Source organism: Typopeltis vanoorti, chromosome 17 (genome assembly GCF_054136105.1).
Source record: "Typopeltis vanoorti isolate ZY-2024b chromosome 17, IOZ_Tvanoo_1.0, whole genome shotgun sequence".
NCBI lineage: Eukaryota > Metazoa > Arthropoda > Arachnida > Uropygi > Thelyphonidae > Typopeltis > Typopeltis vanoorti.
In genome coordinates this window covers 52,834,587-52,857,625 of record NC_143565.1, presented here as the reverse complement: position 1 = coordinate 52,857,625, position 23,039 = coordinate 52,834,587, and the positions used below count along the sequence as shown (strand labels likewise).

Sequence of the window (23,039 nt, the reverse complement as noted above, 5' to 3'; positions counted from 1 at the left end):
TCCAAGGATGACCTCTTGTTCTTCCCCTCTAGCCAAGTGCTGAGACATTTTCACTGAATCACTCATATAATTATCTTAAAACTATCAGTAACTTAAGCAACCCTTTAAGTAACTTAAATATTTCTAACATATCCCCTCTTTTTCGCCTATCAACTAACTTCTACAGCGTACACACCCTCAATGTATCCTTATAGGGAATGTTTCAGGCCACTCAGCATCTTGATTGCTTGCATATGAATCCTCTCAACCACTTCCTCACTCCCAAGAAACCATGGAGACCAGACCTCAGAGTAATATCCAGATGTGGACATATCACGGCCTTATAAAACAAGAATAACAACTTCCTTACCTCTACTTGTTAGTGTGTTCTTCAATAGCCAAGTAATCTTATGGGCAACTTTAGCAATATTTCCTCTAAACTTTAACTCTCTGTTTACCCCCTCCCCTAAATCTCTAGCTTCATCTATTTCCTGAAGTACAGTTCCATCAGTGTGGTACACAGCTTGTAATCTATTCACCCAAAACGTATACCTTTTACATTTCTCGACATTAAACTGACACCCATTAGCTTTTGCCCATACTGACTATTTACATCCATCATCCTACATACTCTCCACATCGCCCTGACACAATTGAATATTTCCTTTGAAGTTATTTCCTATATCATTTATGTACAAATTAAATGCAATGAACCTTGTGGCACACCACTAGTCACCGGTTTTCGCTTCGATTCTGTCCCCCCACATATCAATTTTTGATATCTGTCCAGTAGCCATCCTCTTATCCACTTAAACTGTGTCAAATCCATTCCCATTTGTTCTAATTTGCATAACAGAGTTCCCCGTGGCATTTGGTCAGATGACATTGCATTTTTTACAGAATACTATTCTACTGTGTTATTATTCTCTTATAACCGTGACCATTATTCTATCATAAGCACACATATATAAAACCAACCAACCAACCAACCAACCAACCAACCAACCAACCAACCAACCAACCAACCAACCAACCAACCAACCAATCTGAAATCTTTCAGAAGTCTGAGGCACAGACTACTCGATTAAAAGAGCAACATTACCATACCGATATTTCTTTCCATTTAACAGACATAGGCTGAAATTTAAAGGTGCTTATGATCTTAATTCAAGGCTCAAAACCGATCATACAAACCATAATACTGCAAATGTGTTTCACTTCAGTATTATGTTTCATTCTCATGTTTCAGGAAACTCATGGAAATTTCAAGCATGCAGTTTTTACTAATGTAATTTTCTAAATTTCTTGAAATTTTAAAAACTACAGAAACACCAGATGGCGTCATTCGCCAGACCAAATAAGAAGGTTTTAGTACATGTGTACTGATAATATCTGATTCACAATACAGAATCAGTTTTTTTTTTACTTTATTTTATTTTTTTAGTGTCACGCGATTGATGTCTTAAGTAACAAATGTTGAAATGACTACGTAAAGGAAGAGTGATTTCACAATGTTATTATGAAATTCAGGAACATTTTGGTAAAAAGCTGTCATTATAGAACTGAAGTTTTTTAATTACAAAGAATAAATTAATTGAATGCGAAATACTGTTAAACATCAAAATGAGTAAATGTGAAAAAAATATTCCAACTAAATACCATTTCTGAATTTACAGTAAATATTTAAACCCAGTAATTTAAACATTTATTTACATTTAAATAAATATGAATTTGAGTAATCCGTATAGTTTACGACTTGGCCAACATAGGAATTTACTCATTTCCCTGGTAAAATGTTATTATTTCTCAGATAAATTACATACATTATATGAAGACAATTATGCATAACAAATACTTTCTCGTACATAATGTTTTTTTTTTAAATAATAATGATAACTGTTTACAACATATATTATTATAATATTCATAATGATGATTATTATAGATGTTTCTTTGCAATTTTACACTCTATATATACAATATCAATGGATATAATCACTCTATATTGCATACTTTTGTTACAGTTATTACATACATTACATACATTTGATACATTACTTATATTTGTTTACATATGATACTTACATTACATACATTTGTTTACATATAATACATACATTACTTACTTTGATTTACATGTGATACGTATATTACATGCACTTGGTTACATATGATACATCTTGGATGAGAACTAATTTCTCTGCTTTCATCCTCGAAGCTTATATGTAAGCTTATCTGAGGATGACACCAGTTGGTTATTATTTATTTTATTTATTTTTTTTTTTTTTGCTGTGTTGGGAAGCTACGAAATCTTTGATTGAGAAATTCGCACGCACGCACGCACACACACACACAATAACTTGGAATGTATTGATGCGTCGCTGAACTGGAAGCCTGAACGAATATATTGTGTTTCATTAAGTTTGTATGGTATTTTGGGTGCGTGTTTCTTGTTCATAGTATGTCCTTACAGCTCTTTTCAGGCTATTGTAATTTTAAGGTTTCTGTATTCAAAAGGTAATTTGTTTATCATGTCTGGGATGTAGAAGTTTCGGGTGGCCTTTCCGTAGTGATTATTGTATTTATATGTGATATATATGTGATATAATTAGTAGTCTGAGGTCTTGTTATGCGGTATGTATTTCTGACTGTCCTGTAGTTGGCATCGAAATAATGTTTTAGCAAAGCTGCATAGTGACATAAATGTTTTGCTGTTAATAATAATAATAATAATAATAATAATAATTTCATTTTCATGGAGATCCCAGGACTTTGAGGACATCAGTTCACAGCTCATACATTCATTCAATTTATTCTGTTTGGCAATAAATTTCATTATTAAGTAAATAATCTTTCACTAAAAGTGAAAGCCATTTTTTAAAATGATTTTTTAAGAGTGATTTTCATCTAAACGTAGATAATTCAATGATTTCGATAAAGCATTTCGATGTAAATATTTAACTGATTGTATGTACTACAATGAAAGTTTTACTTGTCATGATTTTAAAAAGTAAACATATCTTCTGCAAAATTTTGTAAAAAATATCTGTATCTTTTTAGAAGTTTTCTAAGATAAATTTTTTAAATTTAATATGTCCCATTTCATTTTTCTTCCGTTATCAAAAAACGGAAGAAACTAAGTGAGCAACTTAGTGAAAAGAAAACGCAGCACAGAACCGGCTGATAAGACTTGAAACTATACTAATATGAGCAATTGAAACACGTACATCATTAAAGGAGGTAATAGTTCGCCGACCGTTTGTAGGTCCCTGCTTCGCGTCTTTCCAAGAATAGTCGATTCATGCTGAAGGAGAGAAAGAAATGAAGGATGTCCGAATTGGTCGCCAACACGCGAAATTACGTGCTTTATAGGTTAAAATTTTCCAACTGTTATACAAGCAACATAGTTAACTACAATAATCATAAAAGAGAAGTTAATTTTCCGACCGATAATAATAAACAACTCATCCCACAATACTGACTGATTACCCTATTATCGGAATGGGTTCTCCTTTTTCTGAGATGCGCCGAAGTGTCGAGGGACCTCTAATCGGTGGGCGAACTATACAGGTAATATCAACATTGCGTAATTTCCGTATTCTCACAAAATACATAAAACAATCCATATATATTAGCTTGTTCTAATGGACAAACTGGGTATTACGATTTTATTCTCTGATGCCTATAAAAACAATAATATTAATAATACCTTATAGCATTGAAATGCACAACTACTGCAAAGCAAAGAAGAAAAAAAAGGAAGCTATATCATTATGATTATTATAAAAACTCCATGGAGTCAAACGTAGATAATTCAATGATTTCGATAAAGCATTTCGATGTAAATATTTAACTGATTAAATCCATAAAAAGATATTAGCATTCACATTACGTAAGTCACTTTTTCACTCCTTGCAAATGAGTGAAATCGACTTTATATATATATATATATATATATATATATATATATATATATATATATATTCACACATACACACATTTTAAAAAATTTAGTTTTATATCTTACGTAATGCATACCAGTAAAGAAAGTAACAGCTAAATATTACTGGGCTGTTTTGTATTCATGCACCCTTTAATTTCTTAAGCCACACAATGAATTTTAATTAAAATTTCAACAATAGTTTCTTACTAAAAATATACATCCAGCATTTGACCTTTTGTTTAAATTGAACAATTTTATGAAAGCTTGGTTTTAAAAAATCGTTTCCAAAACGTTGCACTTGCTCAGAGCTGTGTAGCAGAAAAATCGAGGAAATCCCTCTTTTCCCATATATATATATATTCCCATACACACACACACATACTAGGAGGCTCCCCCAGTGTTATGGAGTGATGCATCACGCTACACCCTCTACTAAGCAGATGGACAAGTGTGGAAGATACCCAGTCTTTTACCAGAGTGCATAACTCAAACTATGAAATTTTGAGGTGGTGGTGGTGTGATGGTATGGTCCTTGTTTTTCTGGTTTGATCCTGGACCTCTGTTTGTGGTGCCACGAACATCAAACTCCTAGGTATATCTGAATTTTCTAGCCAATGCAATGCTTCTTACTTCATGGAGTTTCTATAGAACTGATCATTGTCTTTCAAGTAAGGCAATGCACCCTGTCATAAGCTGCTGCTGTAACTGCGTGGTTTGTGGACATGATCAATTCACTGACCCCAGTGAGCCTTGATCTCAATCCTATTGAGCATCTGTGGGATGAACAGGGGTGTCAAGTGAGGTCAAGGGACATCTACCCCACAACAGTCTAGGACCTCATTACATGCCTACAGGAAGAATGGTCTAAAATTCCCATTGATCACTATTGTATGCTTGTGGAAAGTATGTTCCATAGGGTTGCTGCAGTAATCGCAACAAAAGAAGGTCCTACATCTTTAAGTGGGCAGCATATCTGTCTGTTCCTCATGCCATGGTGTCCATTAGCTTCTTTCCAGGCTGTGTGTATATATACGCCCTCTGTCCAAAAAGAAAAAACCGAACTTTTTGAAAATACAACAGGTCGCACCACTAGTTTCTATCTTTTTGTTGTCAATATAGCAACCTTCATTAGTGTTGCGTCAACTGTTTATGACATTTGTTTCATTAGAAGCCGAGTTATAGTGCCAAGAGTGACAGTGTGTTTTGACGAACGGTCGGTAGTCACGATATTCATGCCGTCCGCGACGAATTCTCGCAATCAATCGCTTCAAAACTTCGAGATAAAACTCACCATTGACCGCTTGGCCAGGCGGAACGAATTCTTTGTGGATATCGTAGAAACAAATAGCATTGACTTCTCCAAGTGACTTTTTTTTCGGACGCCCCTCTTCTGGTGGTCTTCACTCAGCACTCTGATGCTTTGTTTTGGGCTCATACTCAAAGCATCACGTTTCGTAACCAGCAATGATCGTTTCAAGGAAGTTTGAGTCCTTACGAGCGGTTTTAATGAGGTCCTTGCAGTGTTCAATTCGATACATGTTTTGGTCGTCGGTCAACTTGTGGGGAACAAATCGCGAAATCAATTTACGAAGGCCCAAACTCTCGGTCAAAATGTTGTGCACAGGTGATTTTGGAATCCCCAATTCATCTTCAATCAATCTCACGGACGATTTCGGTTTTTCTTTGATGAACTCATGCACTTTTTGGACGGCCCGGCTTTTCGTCGTCTTCAGACGTCTCACGACCACTTTGAAATCGCTTAAACCACTCGTAAACTTGGGTACGGGATAAAACATTCATCACCGTATGCTTTTTGAAGCATTTGATGCGTTTCGGTAAAACTTTTACCAGGTTTCACAAAAGTCAATCACAGCCCTCTATTTGAAACTCATTTTCCGACCGTTCGTCAGAACACACTCTTTTGGCATTATAACTCGGCTTCTAATGAAACAAATGTCATAAACAGTTGACACACTAATGGAGATTGCCGCTTTCGACAACAAAAATATACAACATGTGGCATCACTAATTTCTTCTATTTTCGAAAAGTTCGGTTTCTTTTTGGACAGAGTGTGTGTATATATATATATATATATATATATATATCTTTATAATGTACCATTTATACAATTGTTTTGATGAGCTTTCTCTTGGCACCTTGTCTATTTATCATTAAGAATATGGTCCTTACAATTATTTGGCTTGAACCCAGCTTATTCAAGTTTTCTTTCAACATTTTTTCGTAGTCTCTTCTCAAGCACGTTTACAGTAATCTTACCTGGATTACTCAGTGAGGAAATTACTTTATTCATTTTATAGATGATACTAATGGCCACTTTACTCCCGATCTCTTGCAACTAAGCTGCCTTAATTATGAAATGGCTACTGTAAAATGTATACCTCCATAACTGAGCATTTGTGATTGAATATTATCTGTTCTAATTGCTGTTCAATATTTCTGACAGCTTTTTTATACCTGTGATAAAAATGTAATCATGACTACATTTCATCTGGCTATTTTCTACCAATGTTTGTTTCTTTTAATTTTTCAAAGCATTTATTCCAGCCATCCAGAATATCCACATCTTCACTTTTTATGGCACTTTAATCTCAGATTCCTTTTGCAGTACTAATTCATCCACTAAGCTTTTTTTTTTCCTCCATCAATCTCCATAACATTTTGCCACCTTCACGATATTTATCTGCTATATTCTGAAAGTTTTCCCTTGATTTTATCCAGTTACTTTTACATACAGATTTAGATTTAAAAAAAAAAAAATTCTTTTTCTGTATTCTCTCAGAGGACTTTATTTTTTTGTCTTCCACCACAAAATGCTGTAGCCTATAGTACATCAGTAGCATAATGAGTTAAGAAATTAAAAAATAAAATAAATAAAAGATCTCCTTAATTTATTTTTTAGTCTGGAAACCATGCTTTTGATACTAAAACATAGAACTTTTCAAGTACTTCAGGCCTCCAATAAGCTGGGAAGTGATTTCACAATGAGCAATGAAATTCATTTCCTACCTAAAGAAAATCAAATACCCATGCCCATGGCAAGATTTGAACCTGCAGCCTGTTTGTTACAGAGCAGATAAGTTAACCACTAGGTCACTGGCTGGCAATTGCCAGGAATCCACTAATATTTATTTTCCAGGACAGGGATATAACTCAAATTCACCATGATGTTCTAATTTTTTTTTTTTTAGTCTGTGAAGAAGTTTTCTGTTGGGATATCTTGCTATTGGGTCTTCAAGGTTTGTTTCTTTTGTTTTTAACTCACTTTTTCTTCAATATTTGTACCCGCAGTTCACATCTGAAAGCTGCTTACTGATTCTTTAAAACCTATATACATACAGGTATCCCTTGATTAACTAGGAAAGGTTGCCCATGCCTGATATAGATGATGAATAACAGCGGAGATAATGTCCACGATTGTCGCACACCTGACTTAACATCAAACCATCCTCCTGTATCGCCTTCAATTCGAACTGCTGATTTACAATTTAAATAGAGACTGTGTACTTGATGTGATGTCTCATTAACGCCATATATATAACTAGAGAGTTTTGATCAGCTTTCCTCTTGCCACCTTGTTTTCCAGATCTACGAAACTTAAATACAGATCCTCGTTATTTTCCTATGATTTCACAACTATTTGTCTTAAAGTGAAAATCTGATCCTGACAACCTCTGTTTGGGCTGAACCCAGCTTGTTCTTCTTCAAGAAACAATTTTTCTTAGCCATTTCTCAAGAATACTTGTATAAATCTTACCAAGAACACTCAGTAGAGAAATTCCTCTAATTCTCACATTCAGTTTTATTTCCCTCTTTATAGATGGGTACTATACTTGAGCATTTCTGGTGGAATATTTACAGTACTCTTTCCTCCATTTCTGAGCTTTTTTATTTTACCACATTCCTGATATTTATTTTCAATGTTCTTACCAAAGTCTTCCCATAACTTTTGTTTAGGTAATTTTACACAATGCTTTGCTTTCTTACATTTTTCTCTGTATTCCCCAAGAACACAAGCTGACTTACTTGCCAGGAACTTTTGATATCCTCTCTTCTTTTCCATGATTGTCTCTTCAACTTCCTGAGTCCACCCAGGAGTTGATTTTTTTTTATTTTTGCAGATATCTCATAACACTGCCACTGAATCTGAATCTCCAAGGTTCTTGTTTTCAAACTCTGCTTTTCTTGAATAATGTTTATGTACGGGTCTATAGTTCACATCTGATAGTTGTTCAACTTTGATTCATTTCATAACTCTTATAAACAAAATTCAATTTTATCCTTCTTAACACTAAATGATGATCACTTCCTATTTCAAATCTTCAGTATACTATTCTTGTGTTCTGAACCAGTGGTAAACATCACTGTCAACAATAACATAGTCAATGAGACTTTTATTCTTTGCATCTTCTCTCCATGTGTATTTGTGCACATTATATATTGGAATATGGTGTAAGTAATAATTAGTCAGTCCATGTTCTGAGCAGAACTCTAGCAGGTAATTACCATTATTATAAGCTTTGCTTTATTTCTCCAAATTTTCACAAAACATTATTATGTGTAGTAATCATGTCCTACTCTGCTATTTAGATCTCCAACAAGGACCAACTTTTCCTTTTTCATTGAGCCAGCTGCCTTCTCTAATGCCTTGGAAAATTCCTCCACTTCTTAGTAAAATCTTCTGTGGAACCATAAGCACAAATAAATCTCATTATCCATTTCCTCATTCTGATATTAGCCCACATCACTCTACTTGATATTGCCTGCCATTCACGAAGATTAACCTCATATTTAGAGTTTAATATTATAACTACTTCTTTTCCCCGATTATTATTTCCTGAATATAACATCTTGTATTTGTTGCTCAGAAAGATCTCACTTATTTTTTTCTTTGTTTCAGTAACACCTATTTTGTCTGTCTGGTACTTATCAAATTCTTCTGCTAGTTCCATTTCTTTTCTTTTGATGCTTCTTGTGCCAATCTTGATCCCTACTGATGTTGAGTTGGGGTTTTCTTCCTGTAGAGAACTTTTTGCTGTTTGTACTGGTTCCTCGAAGAAAACAATAGGGGGCCTTTTTTTAACTGGGCCATGCCCCAGCTGGCATGATATTCTATCATGTTGTACCATCATTGAGTTATGGTTTAAGCCAATTAGAATACAATTTGGTCCCAAATTGCAAGCCCATCCTTGTTCATTCAGTATCGAGTTAGATACCCAACAAGGTGCACACAAAAAGGTAAGGATTGGACATTGGGTCAGAAGCTCTAATTGATTCTCTGCATTCCTCAAAAGGCCAAGTGTGTGTGTGTGTGGGGGGGGAGTTCATTTCCAGCCTTGATCCTTAAGAATCCCTATTCAGGATCATTACAAGTAAAATAACAGAATGTTAGATGCAGGGGGAAATCCTAATTTTTTTTTAATTAATTTATTTTTTTTTAAACTCGTTTGGATATGCAAATACATTATTCTATCTATCTCAATGGCTTTAACAGGCCTTTAAGGCCCACAACCCTCCAAGCATGCTTGGATTTCGTAACCAAAAAACGAGAATAGAATGGTCACCCCATGCCACGAGGTATTCCTGGCTGTATCCTGTGTGTGTTCACGGGATACATTATTACTTGTGGGAAATGAAGATGGCCTTCAAAGGCAATTATTAAAAGTACAATAGATATGCAGTAATTTAACAGGAAAATAGAGAAAAAGCAATAGTCATGTGCTAAGGCTTAAGTACTGTGAGGTCATTATATTGAAGGTTTAATGGAGTATTAACTGCACTAGGAAAGGATTAAAAACTAATTTTAATGCTTTCAATATTTCATCTCAGTCACTAAGACATCTTCAAGGAACAAATAACACTTGTAACACACAAAAAGACAACATAATGCTTAACAAAATGTGAAGGTGATTCTTAAGTCCTATCTAGGTGGTGTACCCTCTGTGGGCATTTGTAGGCAGCCTAGAATGTAAACTGGGACCTCTGACAATTATTGTTTCCAAAATTTTGGGGAAAGTTTTATGCATCTGAATTTGTTTAGATTAGGGTAGTTTCTGAGTGCTGCTGAAGATTCTAAGAAAGTCTTTCCTTTTTAAATTTATTATGGTGGAGCATGGTAGTTTTTTCCCAGAAGTTCCTGTGAGTTGTGTCCAATACACAATCCAAGGCCAGATTGATCATAGTCATGATTACAGAAGATTAGTGTTCATCTAAACAGACAGTGGCTGATCTACCTGTCTGTCTGAAGTAAGCCAGCTTGCAAGAACAGAGTACTTTACGCGCATGCACACACACTCTCTCTCTCTCTCTCCCTCTCCAGGCACTGAGAAAGGAGGGAGCTGCTCTTTAGTAGAATGGATAAGGAGATAGCAAGTTTCCGGTGGGGCTAAAAGCTGTGTAGATCTAGGGTGTATTTTTTTTTTTATAACAACCTGGCTATTTTTTTCTGATGCGCCATGGATGTAAGGAATGGTGATGGCATTTCTGAAATCCTTCTGAAAAGATGGCCAAGGAATGAGGGAGGAACTGATTATTTTTTTTTTAAATTCAGTTGTTTGCTGATGATGCAAAATTAGATAGAATAATAATTAATCAAGGCAATGTGGAGAGAGCTTGCAGTGTGATTTAAATAGGCTATCTTTCAGAGGTATCAGTATGGCAAAAGTTAATGGGTGTCAGTTTAATGTAGAGAAATATAATAAAGTTAGGCATTTTGGGATAAATAGATTACAAGCTGTGTATCACATTGATGGCACTGTACCCCAGGAAATAGGTGAAGCTAGAAATTTAGGGATGGTGGCAAACAGAGAGTTAAAATTTAGAGGGCATACTGCTAAGGTTGTTAAGTAGCCCATAAGATTACTTGGCTACTGAAGAACACATTAATAATATAAGGCCTTGATATGCCCACACCTGGATTACTGTACTGAGGTCCGGTTCCCTGGGGATGAGAAAGCGGTGGAGACAATTCAGAGGTGAGTGACAGAGATGGCGAGTGGCCTGTTCCCTATGAGGATAGATTGAAAAAGTTGGTTGATAGGAGAAAAAGAGGGGATATGATAGAAATATTTAAACTGTTTAAAGGGTTTTATAGGACAGATGAAGGGGAAATGTTTCAGCACTTGGCTAGAGGTACCAGAGCAAAGGGTCATCCTTGAAAGTTGATGGTCAGTAGGGGTGTGAGGACCAGAATTTTTGCTTGGAGAGTGGTGAATGAATGTAATGGGTTGCCAGAGTTCAGTTATGAATGCTTTGTCTGTTAATGGGTTCAAGGAGGTATGATAGATTGTGTGGATAAATTGGGTCTCCTGCGATGAGTCTTCAGACTCCACGGAGGTGCCCGTATAATAATAATTCTGTAATCACTGTACCCATTGGATAGGAAGGTGTTATGTATATGGTCGAGTTCAGTTGAAAAAGGTTCCACTGGAACAAAAAGATTACAGACTTTATTGGTTGGAGTTTTAATGATGCCATATTGTTGAGAGGGGTGGTGGTGGTGGTGGGAAAGTTTGTAAATGTATCTGCCTGTGTGCTGGGCCATGAGGCCAAACACACATCTCTATTTGGCTTCATAATCTTCATAACATTAGACTCCTTCCTCAGTCACCTCAATAGTCTACATCCAAGAATCCAGTTCACGATGAAGACAAATGTCTTCACTTTGCTTCACTGTATATAGAAAACCCACCTGTACTGTGTGATGGGCCATAAGGCCAAACACATCTCTATTTGGCCCAGACACATTAGATTCCTTTCTCAGTCACTTCAACAGTCTACATCAAAGAATTCAGTTTATGATGGAAAAGGAAAATAACAATAGTAGGTTACCCTTCCTAGACACCTTGGTAACATGCCTTCCAAATGGTAACCTTGGCTTCACTGTATTTAGAAAACCCACACACACACACACAGGCAGATACATTCACAAACTTTCCCACCACCACCCCTCAACAATATGGCATCATTAAAACTAACCAAGAGCATGTAAGCTTTGTTCCAGTCGAACCTCTCTTTCAACTGAATTCAACCATATACACACCACCTTCCTATCACTGTAACACTTTGTATCACTTCCTATCCAATGAGTACAGTGATTACAGAATTAAAAAAAAACAATCCCTTCCTCTCCCATCTTTTCAGAAGGATTTCAGAAATGCCATCACCATCATCTTCTATGTCCATGACACATCAGAAAAAAATAGCCTGGTTATTAAAAAAGTACAACCTCTACACAGCTTTTAAGTCCCACCGGAAACTTGATGCCCTTATCCATTCTACCAAAGATTAGCTCCCTCCTCTCTCAGTGCCTGGAGTATATAAAGTACCCTGTTCCTGCAAGTTTGCTTAGTTCAGACAGATAGGTAGATAAGCCACTGTCCGTTTAGATGGACACAAATCTTACATCTGCAATCTGGCCTTGCAGACCAAGTATTGAACACAACTCACAGGAACTTCTGGGAAAAAACTACCATGCTCCACCATAGTAAATTTAAAAAGGAAAGACTTTCTTGGAATTTGCAGTTGCAATCCAAAATCAACTTAATCTAAACAAATACGGATGCATTAAAGTTCCCAAAATTTTGGAAACAATAATCGTCAGAGGTCTCAGTTTACTTTCTAGGCTGCCTACAAATGCCCATAGAGGGTGCACCACCTAGATAGGACTCTAGAGTAATCCACGTTTCATTAAGTATTGTCTTCGTGTGCATGTGTTACAAGTGTTATTTGTACTCCCTGAAGATGTCTCAGTGACTGAAACGAATTACTAGAAGCATTAAAATTAGTTTTTTAAAAAAACAATAGTAAAACAAAACTGCAGAAGACCCAATATGATGTAAATTGCAACTAAATGGAAATAAATATTAGAACAGGTATTAGAATTTAATTCCTTGGAATAACAGCAATGAATATAACAAAAGGTAAAGACAAAAGTAAAAGAGCAATTCCTGGAAACTAATAAAATACTCATCACACTGTTGATATATATCCTCAAAGGGTGTATGGGATACTGTGACAATATCAATGTAAACTTACTCATGTGATACTAACTTCCTATCAACAATTTTCCTCCAAATGAATGTTATTTGTCAGGACTCCAGTACTATCAAATGTGATATTTCAGTCCTCTAGGTGAATTCTAACTGTATCAGTCTGCTTGGATCTTGGTTATCTTACTGCCATCACATTTTTTTAAAATCCATTAATTTACTGGTTTAATGGACATTCTTCATAAATCTATTCATTTTTATTCTATTAAATCAAATTTTGTTAACTATTTTTCTTTCTTCTTTCTTAATCCTCCTCTTCTACCTTTTACGGCATCGAGGTAAGTATTGTTGCAACCGCAACTGTACTCGAGGATAAGGTGGTTAGCGCTATACTTCCCTGTATGGTTGCTATATCTGTAGATTCATGTGTTCATGGGGATGAAAAAACCCAAGTTTCCGGGTGAAAAAACCTCCTACCTCTATATGAGACCAGCTAACTCACCTTTCATTGAAAGAGACCAGATAAAGTTTCATGTCACTGACAAGAATCGAACCCAGGTCTTTCCGACCAAAGGGCTTCATCTATACTGACGGAGCTACGGAGACTACTTTCATTTCACATGTATTTATTCACTGTATCTGGTGATTCTATTCTTCTTTCACATGACCATGCTAATACTGTCAGACTACTGATTTACAGATTATTATTTTTATTATCTATTTTTCCATACTGCTAAATTTTAACATCCTCTAAAATTTTATTCTTCCAATACATGGATTTTCAAATTCAACAATATGGAAAAATAAAGATCTAACAAAAGAAAATCTATAAATCAGTAGTCTGACCAATATTAATGTATGTATGTGGGAAATGTAAACATTAAAAACACAACTAGCACACAGAAAATAACAGCATTAAGAACAAAATGAATTTTGAAAAATTACTGAACAATTATAATGTTCTTAAAATTGTTTAAAGATGGATTAAAAAAAAAAGAGGTAAGCTAAGCTATTTCGGCATTCCTCCTAATACATGTTTCACAAAACACCATGTGGTTAGCTCAGTTTTCTGCTATCTACATCTGATGATGTTTTAGCGAAGTGGCCATCACATATGTTGCTGGCTTACCGTGTATATAACAGATTTTTATTCCTTTATTTTCAGTTGTTTTAAATTCAGAATTTGTGTAATCCATCATTTTGGTGTTGATTTTTTTTTGCTTTATTCATGTTTTTCATTTATCTGAATGCATTTCTGTAAAATTTTGTTTAATAAAGTCTGAAAGACTTGGGGTGCTTAAGGGGTCAAAGCTGTATAGCTGAGAGGAGATCTACACATAGTCTTTAAAGGAATGCAGAGAACAGACCAGGACTTCTGACCTAATGCCCAACCCTCACCTTCTTGTGGTGCACTCTGTTAGGTCTACCTGGATTCCGAACGAACAAGGATGGAATGACAATTTGGGATTCAGCTGACCAAATTGTATTTTTATTGGCTTAAACCACAAATAAAATGATGGTACAACATGAAAGAATTTCATGCCAGCTGGGGCATCGCGCGGTTAGACAAGGGCCCCCTCCACTGTTGTTTTTGCCAGGGAACTAGGGGAACAGTGAAAAGTCAGCTACTGGAAAAAAATCCTGAAACACACTCCAACTCAATATCACCAGAGTTCAAGATTGATATTATCAACATAAGAAGCCTGAAGGGTAAAGAAATAGAGCTGGCTGAGGAAGTGGATAAGTACCAGATTGATATAATAGGGGTGACTGAAATAAAAAAGAAAAACTGGTGAGATCTTTCTAAGCAATAAATGTAAAATTTTATATTCAGGAAATAACAATCAAGGAAAAGGAGTAGCTATAGTATTCAACACTAAATATGAGGCTAATCTTCTTGAATGGCAGGCAATATCAAGTAGAGTGATGTGGGTCAATATTAGAATGAGGAACCGGACAATGAGACTTATTTGTGCCTATGGTCCCACAGAAGGCTTAACTAAAGTTGTTTTCTCAATTAAAGAAGTGAAGGAATTTTTTCAGGCTTTAGAGAAAGCAGCTGACACAATGAAAAAGGAAAAGTTAATCCTTGTTGGGAATCTAAATAGCAGAGTAGGAAATGATTGTCAGACATACAAAAATATTTTGGAAAACTTTGAAGAAAAAAGCAAAGCTAATAATAATGGCAAATACCTGTTGGATTTCTACTCAGGATATGGACCGGTTATTACTAACACAATGTTCCAACATAAAAGCATGTACAAATTCACATGGAGAGAAGAGGCAAGGAATAAGAAAAGTCTCATTGACTATGTTAATGTTGATGGTGATGTTTTCCCATTGGTGCAGGACACAGAGTGTACACTCTGTACACAGAGTGTACAGAGGATTTGAAATTGGAACTGATCATCATTTAGTTTTGAGCAGGATAAAATGAATTTCATATTGAAAAGAACATGAAAGAAAGTTTTAAGGCAAATAAAAGTTGAGCAGCTCTCAGATATGAACTGTAGACTAAAATAAACAAACATTCTTCAAGAAAAAAAATGAAAGAATTTGAGAACCGGAACCAAACCTTGGAGATTCAGTGGCAAATCCTGAATGATTGATTCAACCAGAGAGGCCTTCATGGTGGACACAGGAAGTTAAAGAGGCAGTGAAGGAAAAGAAAAAAGCGTGGACACAGGAAGTTAAAGAGGCAGTAAAGGAAAAGAAAAAAGCATATCAAAAGTTCCTGGCAAATAAGACAGCTTGCACTCTTAGAGAATACAGAGCTAAATGTAAGAAAGCTAAACACTGTGTAAAACTAACTAAACAAAAGTGATGGGAAGACTTGGGTAAGAAATCTTCTTTGGCACTACATCCACATGTAGGGCCTTGGCCTACCATTTTTGGGTTTCATAACTCACTACGAGGTGGGGATTGTTACCCCTATGCCCAACCGTGTGTGATTGTCTGTGAAGCGTTGTGTTCTTAAGACCGGTTTGCCTGCTTTGTGGGAGAATAAACCCCAAATAAATTAGCTGTATTAGAAAAAAGCAGAAATATAAGATCTGATAATGTTTGAGTCTTGAGAGAGTTAACAGACTGATTTGGAGCAAAATTGCAGATAGGAAGTAAGTGGTGATGTAAGTTTTTATGTAGTACTATCATATCCTGTACACCCCCCTTGAGGGTACATGTCAGGAATTCAAGTCTCAAAGATGGGTACTATGAACTTTGCTTCAATTATTTGGAATTCGATCCTCTGTCCAGGCCTCCTGAATTATACCTACATATTTGAGCATTTCATGTGGTATTTCAAAGAAGGAAAGATTCTAGAGAAATGGAAGACTTCAAAAATCATATTTCTATTCAAAAAAGGGAACAAGAAAGACCAAAAAAAATTATCATCCAATCATGAACAGAATCCAAAATACTCTCAAAGACTCCAGTCGAGAGCAGGCAGGATTCAGAAGAGGCTTCTTCACAATAGATCATATCCAGGTCATTTTGCAATTAACAGAAAAAATGCAGAGAATACTGAATTCCTCTTTATTGATTTTAAAAAAGCATTTGATACCATAGAACCCCATGTGGTGACCAGGGTTAAAGAAGAGTCCCAATGTAGCCCATGCATGTCGTAAAAGGCAACTAAAATGGGTACCCAGTACCCAGGGGTATTGACGGGTTCCTTCTTGTAAGGTTGGGTGCAGGGCTAACAACCCTGTCCTGTAAAAACTCAACTTGTTAAGAAAGTCAAAAGGAAAATTAGCCGGACAGACTTCACGGAACAACCTGGACAACAGAAAAAGGATTATGAATATTGGTTTGGAAGCTGGAATGTCTTGAGCCTGAACAGACCAGGAACATTGAAGAGAGTGTGTGAGGAACTACAGAGATATAGAGTGCAGATAACAGCATTGCAGGAGGTGAGATGGAAAGGAAGTGGCATATTTGATACCAGAACACATACTATTTTTTACAGTGGAGGAGATTGAAGCCTTTGGTACCGCATTTTTGGTTAATAAAAAATGGAATCAACTTGGTTTTTGATTTTAGACCAGTTAATGAACGACTTTGTGTACTGAGAATAAAGTTTAAGATATTCAATATTTCACTTATATGTGCACACGCACCAACTGAGGACTCTTGTGAAGAAGACAAGATGAATTTCTATGAATTATTGGAGAAGATATATGATCAGGCACCAAAACATGATGTAAAAATGGTTCTAGGAGACACGAATGCCAAAATAGGAAAGGAAGAGACCTTCTGACCAACAATTAGAAGAGATAATGCACATGAAGAAAGTAATGAAAATGGCATGTGACTAATTGATTTTGCAAGTAGAAAAAATATGATCATATGTACAACATGTTTACCACATAAAAAAGTACATAAAGTTACCTGGAGATCGGCAGATGGAATAACAGAAAATCAGATAGCTCATGTGATGATTGATACCATTGTAAGAAGTTTTAGAGGAGCGGATTGTGATACGTATCATTACTTGTTAACAATTAAATATAAACAAAGGATAAAAATTAATAAAATAGAGGAAAGAGAACACCAAGATATGACATCCAAAAATTAAAAGATGGAAAAATCAGACAAAAATATATTGAAAGATTGAGAGAAGAAATAAATGAAGAAAATGAGGATGAACATACAAATAATATGACTATAGATAAAAAATGGGAAGGGATCAAGAATAAAATTACTAAAGAAGTGGCTGAAGAAGTCCTGGGATGGCAGAGCCCCCCCCAGTATAGATATAAAGAGATGGGTCCACCAAGGTGACGTGCACTTTAGAATATATTCTGAGAAAAATAGACCTAAACGGAGGAATAGGCATAGATGGAGAAAAATTACAAATCCTTATGTTTGCCAATGATCTAGTACTAATATCTCAAAACCCAAAAGACCTAGAAGAAATGGATGAAAAAATAAAAATATATATACAGAAACAGCAGTGAGATAGGCTTAGAAACGAATCTAGAAAAAAAACAAAATGGATTAAAAACATAGTCACCTATATATTAATAACATCCCTATAGAACAGGTTGACTCTTACAATTACTTGGGACAAACAATAAAAATGAATAACAATTTATCTGAACAACTAGTAAAAAGAAAGAAGGAAAAACTATTTAATAGTGACATTCTTCCATCACTCATATACAGATCAGAAACAGAACACAAGACAAGAAGAGACTCTCAGATAACTCAGCGTGCAATAGAATGTATCATTTGTAACATCAGCAAAATGGAACATGTTAGAAATACGGAACTAAGAGAGAGATCAGGTGTAAAAGATGCAACTGCAATATACGAAAGCAAGATGAGATGGGCAGGTCACATAGACAGACTCAGGGATAATAAATGGACATATAGAATACAGTCATACCCCGACTTACGTGAATCCGGAGTTACGAGGTTTCTTATATGTACGTATTCCCATCCCGCTTCATGCCTCACCACTAGTCGTTATCTTTCCGGAGCTGGCCGCATTCACCAATGTCGTACATGTTGTAAACAAGCACTGACGTGTTCCGTGCGGTCTCCATTCATACACGATTTTTATAGTCCACAAACCTTGCAATTGTTTAATGTTATGTTCTTGATAAAAATTTTATCACATAAAAAATAATAATGTCTTCCAAAAGAAGCAAGTCCGATTCTTCTACAGCTAGCAAGAAAAGAAAAAACATTGACTTTGGAAACAAAACTCAACATTATTAAGGATTTTGAAGGTGGAATGAAAATTTGTGAGCTAGCAAAGTTCGATCTACAGGAATCCACAGTAAGAACAATCATAAAAGAAAGGCTTGCAGATTTTGGAGGACATAGATTCTAACGAGGAACGAATTGTGGCCACAAGGCAAAGAATAAAAAAATCATCAGCTTCCTATGAAAAAATTTTGCACGACAAAAAAAAGACATTATGCCATCAGACGAATCTAGTAGATTTTATGAAACCATCGACATCGAAAATAACTTTGATTATATTTCTTAAAAATATAGGTGTTTTTGTAAACTCTTGGTCCCAATTAACTAATATTTTGTATGTTTGTATATATAAATTACATGCAAAATTATACCTGAGTTACGCAAATTCAACTTACGCACTTTTTGGTCCCACCTACCACGTAACTTTGGGGTATGACTGTACTTAATTGGCAACCAAGAATGAAGAAAACTAGGAAGACCACCTACAAGATGGGAAGACCTATTAGTGAAATCTATACATATAACATGGAACAGAGAGGCTCAAGATTGTTGGAGGCATGTTTATGACCTGCACGCATAGAGAAATCCTGAATAAACACAGCTCCATCAAGGTAATTTGAGCATTTCTAATTTCATCTATTCCAGCTGCCTTTCCACATTTCAGGTGTTTGATGGTTTCTCCATGTCAAGTATTGACATATGTACTTGACTGCATTCCTATTGAGTACCACTTAGCTGGCATTACTTGTTTAATTCAGCAATGATTACTGGAGTTAAATTACTCCAGTAATATTTGTGCTCATTTTATGTTGGAACATAATGTTAATAATAACCAGTCCATGTCCTAAACAGCAGAGGAAATGATTACTAAACATATAGAAATGTTTTGAGAAAATTTGGAGAAAAGAACAAAGCTAATAATAGTATTAAGTACCTGCTGGATTTCTGTTTAGAAAATGGATTGGTTATTACTAACACCATGTTCCAACCTAAAATGTACACAAATTCACATGGAGAGAAGAGGCAAGGAATAAGAAAAGTCTCATTGACTATGTTATTGTTGATAGTGATGTTTTCTCCCTGGTGCAGGACACCAGAGTGTACAGAGGATTTGAAATTGGAAGTGATCACTATTTAGTCTTGAGCAGGATAAAATTGAATTTCATATTGAAAAGAATAGCATGTAAAGAAATTTATTTTAAACGAATCAATTTAAGCAGCTTTCATAGGTGAACTGTAGACTAAATACTCTAGCTGATTCAGCCAGAGGCATGTGGTGAGGCCATCTGCAACAATAGAAAAATCAGAACCCTGTGGTTGTACCCAGAAAGTTAGAGGGTGGAGGAAAAGAAGAAAGTTTTTGGAAAGTTCTTGGCAAGTTAGCTTGCACTCTTAGAGAATACAGAGACAAACGTAAGAAAGCAAAGTACTGTATAAAACTAGATAAACAAAAGTCATCGAAAGACTGGTAAGAGCGTAGAAAATATCAGGAAGGTGGCAAAATATTCTGGAGGCCATTGAAAAAGCCTAGAAATGGAGAAAAGAGTACTGTAAAAGGAATCAGAGATGATATAGATGACATGAATACTGAAGATAAAGATATTCTAGGTGTCTGGACTTGTCATTAGCCTCTATATACAAGAAGTCCATTTGTGAAGTTACTTCATGCACAAACTTTGTTTGCTTACACTTGGATAAAGGATAAAACCAATAAAATAAAAGGATAAAATATAATTTCTTGGTATCTTTAATTACAGTATAACCAAGTGAAAAAACTTTCAACACAAATATGCAAGTAAACGGTGAAGATGAACATTTGTTATCTTATTACTACTTTGATTTGTTAAATTTCAAGAATTTTGCTCACAAGTTTATGATGACATGCAAAAATTAAAACTGAAATAAATGTAGATGTTGAAAGAATATAATTTCTTGGCATCTTTAATATAATGAAATAAATGTAATATACAATTCTGCAGCAGACTGATGTTAGTATGAAAAATTACAATTTGTAGCTGAAATAACAATGTTTTCAAGTAGTTTAATATATTCCCATAGCTTGGATCAAAATTATCAGTGAACCACATACGACAAACTGGCATACTTGTTCTGTGCAGAAAATAATAAGTGCATATTATTCAGGATATTATAAGTAATTCAACAGGAATGCGAACAGAAGACAGGAAATTCTTTTATTTCAGCAGCAGCTTGATTCAATTATTTTAATAATAAAAAAAATTAATGTGTAAACATGAATGTGTTTTTGTCTATAAAGGACAGTCAAACAATGTTAAAACCTTATCTTTAATACACCATTTTAAAGCCAGTGGTCTACACTATACAAAAAACAAACAAAAAAAGACTTCAAAAAAGTACAGACCAACTCACCCCCACAAATTTCATTACAAGATTTACTGTACACATTAACTGTTGGAGATCACAGGTCTGTTAAGATGTGAGAGAGGAAAAGCAGCAGCACCACCACAGCTGTGTCTTTGTCCAGCAGTCAAAACACATGCACTGGGTGCCAGGCCTTTAAGGCAATCCTGAAGGAAAGCAAAACAATCAACCGGCAGGCCATTGCCACTCAGATTGTCTTACCAGGTGCAAGTATATTAGATGTTTATGAAAATCTCATTTCTTCCTTGCTACCACTCAGAATCTCCCAAAGCTTTCTGGAAAACATAGTCTTTTCCTTGAAGGTTCATAATGCCATCTTTCAAATGAAACTTCCACCTATTCTTGCTCCTTGTAATCTGTTAAGATTTAAAAAAAAAATTAATAACTATATACAGTATTCAATATGAAAAGAAATGTAATATAGGGTATAAAGTAACTTTTTCTTTCAAAACACAGTAGAATAGTTTATGGTATTTTCCTGTTTAAGAAGAATTATACAGGAGAGTACCATATAACCTTTTATATTTGGTAAATCCCAAACACAAAACACTGTTGAAGTATGCTAGTAATGTGAATTTGTAAAAAGAAAGGAATCATGCTAATACTTTTAACTGAATATTCACAAGGTATAATTTTAAGGAAATATATATAAAGGAAGGTTACTTAAAACAATAGTATGATTCCTTTCTTTTTACAAATTTGCATTATTAGCATACTACAGGTTCAACAATTTAATTATTTTAATTTAAATCCATCAATTTTGAGTTTGACTAGATAGTAATGCATATGTTCTAATCAAGAAAATCAAGTTTGTGTGTGTGAAAGGAATTATAAATGTGTCGTGCCATGTTACAGCCTTCATGTTGTTGAATCAGAATCATATGGATCCAAAACAAGCTGGAAACAAGGCATTGAAGAAGGGAAGTTTTAATTACATCTGCTCTGCTTTCATCCTGGCTTTAGCCAAAAAAGTAAGAGACCAGAAAGTGCAACTGCTAATCTTATGTGAAGTCCAGCCATGAAAGGCTACAAATTATAATATATTAGTAGCATAGGTAGGCTAAGTATTAGATAATCCAGAAACCCTGCCTTAGAGACCAAAACACAAAGTTGATGCAAATCATCTGCCACTTAAAGACACTAAAAAATCCATGCCAGAGTAGGATGTGAACCCATGTTGTTAAGAGAGTGCACTTAACAAACCAGTCTAGCATTCTGCCAACCTGATAACAATTTGGGCATGAAGCAAATTTTCTACTTTTCACTATTTTTAAAATAGTGAAAAGTTTCAATACTTAAGAAACACTCAATACAGAAGCTGAGTGATAATTCTGCAATCACTCAGCTTCTGTATAGGTTAAAAATAAATAAATTAAATTAAAAAAAAATAATAAAAGCCAGTTGTAGTAGCTAGAAAATCGAGGCTCAGATAAGGCATGGGAGTTCTGTGTGTGATGTGGAATAAAAATTTTCATTAATATGAGAGAACTGTCAATGATGTGATCACTGCAGATAATTCTGCTGACCTGAATGAAAACCTCAACCAAGAAAATAAATAAGAGAAATTATGCTTGGAATTTCTATACCTAGAGTTTGCTAGATTTGAAAGTCTGCTTAGTCTTCTTTTTTTCATAGTACATAATAGTCAGATCATATGATTATTACTTATTATTGTAGGTAATTACACTTAAAAGATTTGTAAAAACGAAAATAGGAATAGTATATGTACAAAATATTCAAGCAAAAGAGTTGACTTATTTTAATATTAGTTGCTTCGATCTGCCTAATAGAGAGAGAGAGAGAGATTGCAACTAAATGGATATTGCATCAAGTATTTTTTATGTGAGTTTCAGTACTTTGAAAGTTAAAGCCTCTCATCATAACACAATGGCTCTGCTCTTTCCTCTGAGCAAGCAATTAGAACTATTAGTCTAATTATTCCTGAAATTCAAGAGCCTGACAGATAATGTAAGAAGTGATGGTGGTGGTGCAATAA

At 35.1% G+C, this 23,039-nt stretch overlaps 1 protein-coding gene across 1 annotated transcript in view; it reads right to left on the bottom strand.

Moving 5' to 3' along the window:
* Positions 1-20,928: 20,928 nt before the first annotated feature.
* Positions 20,929-23,039, bottom strand: part of LOC150097389 (transcription initiation factor IIA subunit 1-like) — a 158,183-nt gene continuing 156,072 nt past the window's right edge. Inside the window, exon 10 of the mRNA XM_090407218.1 lies at positions 20,929-21,399. Within this exon, the coding sequence (XP_090263344.1) occupies positions 21,292-21,399 (108 nt within the window). The 3' untranslated portion in view covers positions 20,929-21,291. The remainder of the gene's footprint in view (positions 21,400-23,039) is intronic.